The following is a 12375-nucleotide window of genomic DNA, read 5'->3' on the forward strand; positions in this document are numbered from 1 at the left end:
AGTGCGTGGCTGCGTGGAATCACTAGAAAGCCTCTGAAATGCTGGTGGAGGAAGAAGTCAAATGGCCATTCTGCTCCCCAGAATCTTCCTTTAGTGGGTCACAGACACATCAGCCAGACTTCAGTAATGTCATTCATCCTTCTATCATGGGTAACATGCCCGTGGGTGGATGATGGCATTACTAACAAGCCGAGGACAGACACCACCACATGGCTATCTGACAAGAATGGGCAAACGTAAAGAAGGAGAAAAGTGAGTGCAGTGTGGCTTCCTTACTAAGCCAAACCTAACCACTGACAGCTGCACAACACAGTATCACACAGGACACCAATGATAAAAATCTGGACACCAATGATAAGATTCCAGACACCAACCAGAAGCCGGTTCTGCAAATTCAAGATGGCAGCCAGCCATGGTGTGAATGGATTCTGTAGTGTTACTGGCCCTCCCCTCACTGAAGGCTTACAGCAATCACGCCATGCTGCAGTCAATGGATATGCCTATGGAACACAGATTAAAGAAGTGAATCTGCACTGAAGTCTGTGTCCTGTGACTCAATACAATAACATCAAAAGTAGATTTACTGGGGGCCAGGCGACGTGGCCTTGCGGTTAAAGTCCTCGCCTTAAACGCTCCGGGATCCCATACGGGTGCCAGTTCTAAACCCGGCAGCTCCACTTCCCATCCAGCTCCCCGCTTGTGGCCTGGGAAAGCAGTCGAGGATGGCCCAAAGACTTGGGATCCTGCCCCCGTGTGGCAGACCTGGAGAGAGGTCTTGGCTCCTGGCTTTGGATTGGTGCAGCACCAGCCGTTGCGGTCATTTGGGGAGTGAATTATCAAATGGAAGATCTTCCTCTCTGTCTCTCCTCCTCTCTGTATATCTGACTTTGCAATAAAACTAAATAAATCTTTAAAAACAACAAAGTAAATGAGTCTGGAACAATTTGCTGAAGGTAAGTGAGCTGTGGCTCCCTCATCTATAAAATGGATCTATCTTTGTGAACACACATCTGTAAAGATCTGTTATCTTTATAGTATTTGTTGGGAAAATGAGGTGAGACCATCTGTGCATCCGACAGCCTGGTATGTGGTACCCGCCCAACAGCAGCCAGCACTCTCCCCTCCTGATGTGACAGCCTGTTCTCATGCATGCTGCTGCTCACCAGCAGCTTCTCCTCCCCAGCTGCACTGGAACCTGGGGTCCACCCTCGATTCAGGGAAGGATACAACAGCTGCTGCTGGGAAAATGGACCCAGCTGGCCCATCTCACAATGAGCACTGGGATATGGGTTGAGTTCTTAGAAAAGGCCTGGCCCACCTCAGCCCTAAGTAGCCCTCATCGTGCTGATGTTCCAGGCTTCTCGGGTCACAGAGGTGGGCCTCCAGGTCACTCTGTCCCCACACCCTGCCCCAGACAGACGCAATGAGAGCACTCACCTAGCGCCCTAACAATTCGCATCAGCACCTCCCCAACTTTCATCCTGGTCTCTGGTGTGTGCTTGCCTTGGCTGTTGTCATACTGAGCCAACAGGTCAACCAAGATCTTCTCAGGATACACATCTGAGAGGAGGGCAACACCTAGGATTAGGGGGCGAAAAAAGGATATACTGTTTAGTATTAAAAGGTGAATAAAGCTAGAAATCCTGTGACAAGATGAACAGAAACAATTATTTATTTGAAAGGCAGAGAGATGAAGAAGTAACTTCCTTTCATCCACAAATGTTTGCAACAATTGGGATTGGCAGGTCAGCTTCAGGACTCAGTCTGGGACACAAGCATATGGGCCATCACCTGGAATTGGGAGCAGGGCCAGAATTCAAACCCAGACACTTTGGTAAGGAATACAGGTGTTTTAAGTGGCACTTTAACTGCTGTGCCAAATACCTGGCCCTGACGACATTTAAAACTGTCTCTTCAGTTTCACTGGCAAGGGTTGCTTTTCATCTGGAGAGACAGAGCAAAAGAGAGAAGATGGTGTGGGAGCTTAGACTCTGGGTTCATTCAGTCCCATCTCAGTGTGCTCGTCAAGGTCCCTCCCAGCACTGACATCCCATGTCTGGGAACCCTGGACGTGTGATGATGCCAGGGCTGGATGCCACCCAGTATGGCAGGCACCCACTGCACAACAGGGACCAGGGGGACACCCCTAGGCACTCTCCTGAGTCTGCACTCCAAGGTCTCGGGTCAATGCAGCTGTCTGAGGCCAGCAGGGCTTCCTGCCTTGGCTGTAGTCCGTACCAGCATCATCTCTCTGCAAAATAAGAGGACTTCTAAACACTTGTGAAAAGTGGAATTAAAAGGTGTTCATCTGGAGTGAGCCCATAACCCCACAGTTTAAGATGCCTATACCCCATGTAGGAGTGTCTGGGTTTGAGTCTACTTCCAATTTCAGCTTCCTGTTATGTGCAGCCCAGAAGGTAGGTAATGGCCCAGGAAACTGAGTTAATGTGGGCCCAGACTGAGTTCCCCACTCCTGGAGTCATTACTGCTCTTCTTGACAGCATCTGAGGAGCAAGCTAGTCAATGGGAGCTCTCTATCTTCTTCTCGAATGAATGAGGGCCTGGCATGACAGCCTAGTGGCTAAATCCTAGCCTTACATGTGATAGGATCCCACACATATGGGTGCCTTATCATGTGCCGGCTGTTCTACTTCCTATCCAGCTCCCTGCCTTTGGCCTGGAAAAGCAGAGGAAGGGTCCCAAAGGTGGGACCCTGTACCAATGTGGAAGACCCAGAAGCAGCTCTGGCTCCTGGCTTTGGATCAGCTCAAATCTGGTCATTGCACCCCTTGAGGAGTAAACCAGTGCACGGAAGATCTTTCTCTATCTCATTCTCTGTAAATCTGCCTTTTGAATAGAAATAAGTAAATCTTTAAAAATGAATGAATAAATAAATGAATGGTAAACATCTTTATTCGTTGCAAAAAAACAAAAACAAAAACAAAACCCACCAAAAAACAAAACCTTTGAAATCCATGTATTTGAGGAGACTTCCAAAGAAATCCCTTACACTAACGAGGGCAATCTGCACAAGCATGCTGGGCACTGCCAGTGCTGGGCTCAGGCTGATGACAGACGCCGCGTCAGCACACGTAGGAAGGATCCCATCCCTGTCTCTCTCCTGAGGACTCCCTGTTCCCCTCCTCCACTGAAGAGGAAGGCCAGGGCCTCTTGAATGTACAACCTACAGTACCTACTGTCGTCTGAGATTTGGTTTCCAAACTGTACAAACAAACCCTCTTCCTCGGGGAAGAAAAGGCTTACATCTAGGAAGGGACAGTGAGGAGAAAGCAAAACAGGAAGCAAAGAGAACACTTCTTACCACCTCCAACCTAACCCTCCAGACCAGTCTCTTATCTCAGGCTGATGTCTCAGTAATCCTCGTCTGGTCTCACTGCTTCTCTCCTTTCCCCATGCTGCAGCAGCAGGAATGACATGGTTTAAAAGGCAAGTTGCAGCCTTTTAATTCCTCTGCCAACCCTCAGCCATTGCCCTTCTTGCCTCAACAGGAACAGCTTCCATCTACCCACCGCCCCTGCCTTTGCTCCTTCTCTGCCTCTATCTTTCTTTCTTTCATACACACACTCACTCACTATCGTTGAGCAATTCTGGCCACCTTGCTATTCTTTAAGCAGCCAAGGTGCTCATGGCACAGCCTCTCAGCCTGATTTGGGCCTCTTTCTTGGCAGCCCCAGCTCCAGGAGCCTCCAGGCTCCCCAGCCTCCATCCTGTCTCTGCTCTCCCTTCACCTATATCACCTAAAAACTGGCAGTTCCCCTCCCCGACCAGTCAGTCCCTCTCACTGTGCTTCATCTGCCATCCTAGCACAGAACACCACCTGACACGTGCTCTAGCTCTTTCTGTATTGGCTGCTCTCTTCCTTAGAACTCCACAAAGGCAGGATATTGCATTACTCCCTGCTGTATCAGTGTCTAGAGGACTGCCAGCACATTGCAGGTGCTTAAAAACCGTCTGCTATGGGGCATGTGTCGTGGAACAAAGGGTGATGCCAGCATCCTACAGTGGAGTGCTGGGTTGAGCCCCAGCTGCCCTACTTTAGATTCTCTTGCTTGTCAATGCTCTTGGCAGAAAGCAAATGATGGTCCAAGGGCCAGGACTCCTGGCACCCATGTTAGAGATCAGGAGGGATTTTCTGGCTCCTGGCTTCAGTCTGGCCAAGCTGTGGATGTAGTAGGCATTTGAGGAGTAAATCAGCTGATGAAAGATTTCTGTCTCCCTCTTTGTCACTCTTTCTTTCAAATAAATCAAACAAAAAGAACTATTTGTTGAACAAGTCAATGAATAAAAAAGTCCAATAATACGGTCTTGATATAAAGTCCAGGAATTAAAAAGAGAGAGAGAGAGAGAGAGGATGGCAAAGAAGTATTATAAATGCTTTGGAAATTTACAATGATTTTCCATCTGAATTTATTATTCTGCTTACATTGAAAATCCTGCAGGCAAAGCCAACACTCCATTTTTTATGTTACAGGTGGTGGTTTCATTCTCACATAAATCACATGCAGAGCCTCTTCACTGGGCACCTTAGGCACAGCATGTGGTGAGCGGTCAAGGCAGTGCACCTGCTGACAGCTGCACCTGTCCGCTCATTCTCCTTTGTGCCCTCCCCATACCCACCTACTCTTTGCTTCCAAAGAGCCCGGGATGTCTCTGCATGTGGTCTTAAACCACGCCTCCCTGGATGTGCCTCCAAGTTTATACAGGCAGAAGCTCTGCTCTTCAGAGATCTCCAGGCTGTGTCAGAACTTGAATTACAAGAGTTCCGTGTTGAAAAATGTTGACTGTCAGTGTGGTCCATTTGATTGTATCAAATGATGCAGAAGACCCTGCAGGGCCAAGCTGGAGCTAAAGAACATTCCAAACTAGGAAAATTGCCTGTGGCTTCAGAGAAAGGTAAATGAAATGTGTACAAGGAGAAAGAAAGGAAACAGCATGCAAGTTCTGAAAAAGCTGCAAAGAGCAGTGACTCGGGAGGTGGGAGCTGCAGGTGGATTACACGGCCTGGTATAGAGTACAGATCAGCAGCTGTAACAACCACTGTTTTCTTCACAAGCTTCCAACTCAGAAATCTGATGGGTTCACTTCCTTTTAGGAATTGAACAGGCTATCTTTAAAAAGTTCACTGTAAGCAATATTATAAGTTCATTTGGCTACCAAGAAAGTGAAATCTGTCTATGAGGGAATCTTCAGAGTTTGTGAACAATGCCTTTTATGAAAAACTATGTATAGATTTCAAATACTTTTTCACCAAAATGAACTTACATTTCGATTCTATTTTCCCACAGAATTTTTTGAAGAACCCTCATAGTAGAGATTTTTTTTATTATACAAATAAGTAAAATGGGATTTGCTTTATAAATCCATATCTAGCTTTCCTGAGACTCATCTATAAAGTCCCTGTCATTGTTGATTATTCCCCCATCCGTCACTGGCCTTGTTTGCTTCTGTGAACAGATTTCCCTGGTCAAATGACCTCAGTGGTCTTCTCTGTAGTGGGTAGACCCCAGGCTGTGCACATTATCTACTCTTTCTTCTGGAAACAACATCCCAGCATCAACACCCTCAGTTTGTTGGTTTCCTGCCATGGCTACCTACCCACCTTCTTTCCTTGAGGGCATGAACTCAACCCCAGGCTGCCTAACAAGGACATGCCATGTCCTCCCCACTACAGGTCCAAGAACAGGCCGTGAGTCTTGATCCTGCAACCCTCATTGGAACTACTGAGAAAGACAAGCTTTTCCCTGGCGTAGCCCATGGCCATGAGGTGAAGGCCCACCCAGAAATGATGCCAACAGAGAGAAGAGTCAAGCCAAGAGAGGGAGTCAAGCTCTGAGGCCCTGGATCCAGCTGCATTCCACCCACCAGCCAGGAACGCTACCCTATTATGCTCACACGGGCTTGATTCCCCACCACCCTCACCCCACCAAAGGAAATTGAACACACCTCGGATTAAACAATTCTATTTTCTACTTTCCCTAGGATGTCAAACTTTTAACTCCTCCAGGGAGCTTTAAGTTCTTCCAATTGTCTTCAAAAATGTTGCCGGCAGCCAAGTACAGTTTTTTGACTTCCCATAGTCCCAAGTATCCTGCTGGCCTGCTCCAGAGTGTGGCCATTTCCCTGGGCTGCTGTTCCAGGTTTACCTTCTGGGATGCAGCTGATAAACCCCTGCAGGAGGGTAGTTCCCGCATTACTCACCAAGCAGTCCAGAAAGTTGCCCATGATGATGGCTAATACTGCATTACAGTGAAAGGGATAAGCGAGGGATGGGCTTTTGTTTTGATGTGACTGCAATTTGGAAAGTCCTCTGAACATTGGCAGAAAAAGGACACTTGGTCATAACCTTCCCAGGACCCTTAGCCCCTCACACTTGATTATTCTTTTGTCATTTCAAAGTGGAATAACTTCTGGGTTGGCACTGGTCTCAAGGAAGCATGACACATCAATTCCTTTGGCAGTAAGAACCAAATGATGGGGTGAGAGGCGCCCGTTTCTGCTCTGACTGCAGGAAAATGATGGGAGTCACAGGACGTGGTGGGGTAGATAAAACACACTGAGGGGAAGGTGCAAATGTCCCCAAAAACGTTCTGACCTGTGTAACTCAACCGAAAAAAATATTATTGAAAGCACTGTCTGTAACAATACAATCAAGTTGGTAAAAATAACTGTACTCTTTGTAATTGTATTACAAAGCCAAACGCTCGGGCTGAACAGTGTCAATTTCAAGATGGTCCCCTAGCACGTGGCTTGGTGACTGTGGGTACGTTGTGCAGTAACAGGAAGTTACGTGTAGCCTTGCTTCACATGGTGCTCTTGCATTATAGCCAAGACCACTTAATTGTACACGCCTGCAGACATTCGCAGCTGACTGGCTCTATCCCAGGAACCTGCTAAGTCTTCTATGCTTCACAATTAATCTGCCTTGTTTCTCCTGGGCAGAAAACAACTTCCCAAAATATCTACACCAACCTGGAAAGCCACATCTCAGAAACTGCTGCCAACAAAACTCTAAGCAACACCAAATTCCACATACTCTAAGACCCCATTTACATGCAATATCCAGAACAGACAAACCTGTAGGGACAAAGCTTAGATGTGGTAGTTACCTAGCACTGTAGGAGCTGGGGCAAGTCAGGACTGATGGCTAATGGACAGGGGATTTCTGGGGTGATAAAACCATTCTAGAATCAACTGTTGTGATGGCTATACATTCTGGGTACACCAAAAACCACTGAATTGCTATTCTCTGAACAGATGAATTACACATACAAATTATATTTCAAAAAGTTGTTTCAAAAACTGCAAGATTTCCTGTCTACCCTTTTTAGGCTTTTAGAATAGCACAAAAGGGAAGAAAATAATATAGTATATCTTAAATGTAAAGAGAAACTCTTGCCAAGAGCAAATTATCAGCTTCCTTTTGTATCCAATCTGTTTTGATTACGCCTGCAGCGTGAGAGTAGAAAAGAGAAAGAAAATGACTTATTATTTGTGATTTAAATGGGAAAAAATATCAAGCATTTCATATTTCATAGACTCTGTCTTGCATTTATAAGAGAATTTGTTACATTAAAAAATCTGAACGCTGTGGAAAGCCAGCAATTCTACTTTAGAGATTTATCCTAATAAAGATACTCACAGAAACAGAAAATCATTTATGCATAAAATTATCACTGCAGTGTTATTTATAATAGAAAAGACTGGAAACAACGTAAGTGTTCATTAATGAAGGATTAAACTGTGTCCGTTCATACAATGGAATATAAAGCATCCAAAGAACTGTTACAGAACAAACTGTAAGCTCCATTATCAAGAGAAAAGCAAGGTGCAAATCACTGTGTACACAAACTGGATATTTACGTACAAAGGGGAAAACACGCAACTCTCCAAGATTTCTGGAAGGATATATTAGAAACTAACCGTTTCGGTTATTTGAGGGGAGGAGACAGAAAAGAGAAGACCTGCTCCTGAATCTGTTTAGTTTGAGCCATATAAGTATACTGTGTTTCAAGTACAAATAAATAAAATTACCTTTCTTGAGAGAAAGAGAGATCTCCCGCCCACTGGTTCACTCCCCAAATGCCCATTTAAGCTGAGGCTGGGGCAGGCACAAGCCAGGAGCCAAGAACTCTTGTGGATGACAAAGGCCCAGGCATTTTAGCCAGCCCCTGCTGCTCGTAGCATGCGCATTAGCAGGAAGCTGCACTAGAGGCAGAGGTGCGACTCAACCCAAGGCACTCCAGCATGAGCTGTGGGTGCCCCAAGTTGTGTTTTAACTAGTGTGTCAAATGCCATCCTCAATGCCCAAAACTTTTCAAATCAAGAGAGATCAGTCAACATTTGATTTAGAAACAGGAGGACAAATATGAAAAGGAACAACGTTTAAAAGGGTTGGGGATAAAAACAGCAACTTTTGGGGACTGAACAGGGTATAAGAAACAAGGCAAGGGATAAACCTTTTATTTACTTATTTTAAAGGATTAAGTTATTAGGGCTGGCATTCTGGCAGGTAAAGCCACCGCCTGCAGTGCTGGCATCCCATATGGGCACTGGTTCTAGTCCTGGCTCCTCCACTTCCAATCTAGCTCTCTGTTAATGTGTGTAGAGAGCAGAAGATGGCCGAAATACTTGAACCCCTGTATTTGCATGAAAGACTCAGAAAAAGCTCCTGGCTTTTGGCTTTGGTCTAGTTCAGCCCTGGCTGTTGTGGCCATCTTGAAAATGAACCAATCGATAGAAGATATCTCTCACTGTCTGAAACTCTGAACTCGGCCTTTCAAAATAAACAAATGATTTTTTTCCTTAAGATTTATTTATTATGTGAAAGGCAGAGCTCCAGAGAGAAAGGGAAAGAGCAATCTTCCATCCGCTGGTTCACCCCTAAATGACCAAAAGGCAGGAGCTGGCCAAACTGAAATCAGGAGCCTGAAACTTTATCCAGGTCTCCACAATGTGGACTTAGGGGCTCAAGCACCTGGGCCATCTTCTGCTGCTTTCCCAGATGCCTTAGCAGGGAGCCAGCCTGGAAGTGAAGCAGCTGGGACTTGAACTGGTCCTCATATGGCATGTACCACATTTTGACTTTTGAAAATCATGTTCAAAGTAATTAACAAAAGTAAGTTCATTTAAAGGAGGAAAAAAAGTACTGAGTTTGACATAATGGTTAAATCCTCACCTTGCAAGTACCTGGATCCCATTTGGGTTCCAGTTTGTGTCCTGGCTGCACCACTTCTCATCCAGTTCCCTGCCTATTGCTTGAAAAAGCAATGGAAGACGGCCCAAAATCTTGGGGCCCTGCACCTGGGTGGGAGACCCAGAAGCAGCTCCTGGATCCTGGCTTCAGATGGGCTCAACACCGGCCATTGCAGCCATTTGGGAGTGAACCAGCAGATGGAAGATCTTACTCAATGTCTCTCCTTTCTGTAAATCTGATCTGCCTTTCCAATAAAAATAAATAAATCTTGGGCCTGATGCAGTAGCCTAGTAGCTAAAGTCCTCGCCTTGCATGCTCCAGGATCCCATATGGGTGCCAGTTCATGTCACAGCTGTTCCGCTTTCCATCCACTCCCTGCTTCTGGCCTGGAAAAGCAGTGAAGGATGGCCCAAAGCCTTGGGATCCTGCACTCAAGTTGGAGATCTCGAAGAAGCTCCGGGCTCCTAGCTTTGGATCAGCTCAGCTCTGTCCATTGTGACCACTTGGGGAGTGAAACAGTGGATAGAGGATCTTTCTATCTCTCCTTCTCTTTGTAAATCTGCCTTTCCCATAAAAATAAATAAATCTTTTTTTTTTCAAAATAAAAAAAAAAAAACTACTAAGAGACTGGTGTGGTGGTACCAGCAGGTTTGCCCATCATCAGCATCCCATATCATAGTACCAGTTCAAATCCTGTTTGTTCCATTTCTGACCTAGCTCCCTGCTATACCTGGGAAGCACCAAGTGACAGCTGACATTTGTAGGCTCCTGACACCCATGCAGACCTGGATGGAAGTCCTAGGTCCTGGCTTTGGCCTGCCCAGTCCTGTTTAGTCCAGCCACTAGGGGAGAGAACCACCAGATGCATGATTTCTGTGTCTTTCCCTTTTTGTCTCTCAAATAGATAGCTTACTTTTTTCTTTAACTTATTTTTTAAAGAAGCATCAATGAGGGATGGTTAAGTGAAGTGGTCAAGCACAATGACATTTTCTTCCCAACTTCACAAAAAGAATTACCTGTGTGGTACTGTCCTCTTACAGCTCTGAGTCACCAAGGCAGAAAGGCAGAACTCTGAAGGGAAGAAAATATTACCCCTGGCCAGGCCCCTGCTGTGCAGACCCCTCATTACGATGGAACCTAACAATAAAGGCAGCTCCCGGAATCCAGGAAGCTGCACAAACTGGGGAAGTTGCTTATTAAATTGAGGAAGTTTGAGGACCTCAACTGAATAGCTGGCTGTCTGTAATTAGAGTAAATGATAACATCACACATACCAATTGGGACCGAGTTTCTCCAAAGCCTCAAACTTGTGTCAACTGTGGACAGGCCTCAACACACGCACCCAGGCCCAGGAGACATGTGTGATCCTCGGGCCTGAGAAGGTGAGGCCGGGGAGGGGGTGGGGGTGCACTGACGATGGCCCACACCTGGCACCTGTCCCTTTAGAGCGGGATCCAAATAACATCTTCACGCACCAGGGCAATGCCTATGCATGTGCCTACATTGTTTTCTCCTAATTATAAAAACAAACAAAAAAATCGTTGATTTTACTTATTTTGAAAGGTAAATGAAGAGGGGAGGGAGAGGCAGAGAGAGATTCACTTCAAGGCTTGCAACAGCTGCAGCTAGGCAAGACCAAAGCCAGGATGGAGTCTAGGATTCAACCTTGGACGCCGCATGGGCAGCAGGGACCCAAGTCCTTAAGACATCACCTGCTCCTTCTTGGGAGTCACGTTAACAGGAAGTTGGGATCAGAAGCGGAGCCAGGACCTGAACCCAGACATTGTGATCTGATCCCAAATTTCACCTTAGATGCTACCTCAAATGCCCACTCCTAGGATTGCTTTCTAATTCTTAATTTGAAGAGTAAAAGCACATACAACCAAGTAATCTACATCTACTGACAGCTGTGCTTACTGGAAATCACATGTACTGTGAATAGTCCTTAGTAAATAACACAGCGTTCTCAATACCCAGGCACTGGCCTAAACACTTGGCCTGCATTCATCCATTTAATGCCCCTAAGAAGTCTTTGAGGAAGGCATTATTGTTCCTGGTTTTATGGAGGAAGAGGCTGGGGAACAGAAAGATGGGAAACACGGCCAAGATTGCAGAGCCGCTGTGTGGTCGACCAGAACTGCCAACCGGTGCCATCACTCTGCCACACCAGGTTCACCTGGCAGCCGCACCTAGATGTTGCACTTTCTCAAATCCTTTGCGAAAAATCCTTTGTGACCTAACATTTTGAAGGACACAGTATCAGTGTCACTCCATGAAGTGTACTTTCCGACGTAGCATGAGAGCAGGTCCCCTGTACTCCTCCCCCCACCTGAACGACACGCCCCCCCATGGGGTCTAGTGGGCTTCCCAGGCATGGCTGTGCTGCTAGCTGGTGTCTACAGCATGCAGGAAAGAGAGGAAGTGGCAACATTAATGAAATTCACAAAGGATCCTAACTTGAAATGCTGCCAACGTTAGCAACGACAGAAAAGCCATACAGAAAACTCGGGGAAAGAAGGAAGGAGAGGAGGTGAGAGGGAAGGCAGAGGAAGGCAGGAAAGAGAAGGACAAGAAGACAAACTAAGGAAAGAGAGGAAGGAGGGAGGGGAAACAGCAATTAGCACTGCTTTGAAAGTAATCACTGCTCTACCATTCAGAGAAATTTAAATTTCCTCTCATCTCCAGTGAGAAATAAAAAACCAAGATGTCACTCACTTAATTTTCACTGTGTGGCTTTCAAAGGAAGGAAAAGCACACCAGTATCTCTTTATGTCATCAAAAGAAACATTTACTAATTTAAAAAGCAGAAAGGCTTTTGACACCCAAGAAAATAATGCAGAATTCTCTTGCAACAAAAGCTGCGTGAGAAAACAAAACTGTTTCCATCACCTAAAACCATCGAGGTGGGCAGTCCTAGGAGCAGAAGTCCCACCTGAACTTTGGGTTCATTTCTTTTCCAAAGAATTCTCCTGACTGTTCCCCTCAAGTCCGTGCAAAGCCGGAGAAGCCGCAGAATCAGCAAAGCTGGCTGATGCGTCAGCTTCTCGCTGGTTTAGGGAAAGCCCAATCTCCCTAAGGGAGTTGTCACCTGGCCCAGAGCGCGGGCGAGATGGGGCTCATCTTCCCTGTTTCTTCAGGGTCCACAGCAACACCTGGTGGTC

At 46.1% G+C, this 12375-nt stretch overlaps 1 protein-coding gene across 3 annotated transcripts in view; it reads right to left on the reverse strand.

The window, feature by feature from the left end:
- Positions 1–12375, reverse strand: part of TANGO6 (transport and golgi organization 6 homolog) — a 171609-nt gene that overhangs the window by 71198 nt on the left and 88036 nt on the right. For all 3 annotated transcript variants that reach the window (XM_040982471.1, XM_040982472.1, XM_040982470.1), the window contains exon 15: positions 1438–1578. In XM_040982471.1, coding sequence (XP_040838405.1) covers positions 1438–1578 — 141 coding nt within the window. The remainder of the gene's footprint in view (positions 1–1437; positions 1579–12375) is intronic.

The sequence above is a fragment of the Ochotona curzoniae genome, unplaced genomic scaffold (genome assembly GCF_017591425.1).
Source record: "Ochotona curzoniae isolate NIBS_2020 unplaced genomic scaffold, NIBS_Ocur_1.0 contig_3622, whole genome shotgun sequence".
In the NCBI taxonomy this organism is placed as follows: domain Eukaryota; kingdom Metazoa; phylum Chordata; class Mammalia; order Lagomorpha; family Ochotonidae; genus Ochotona; species Ochotona curzoniae.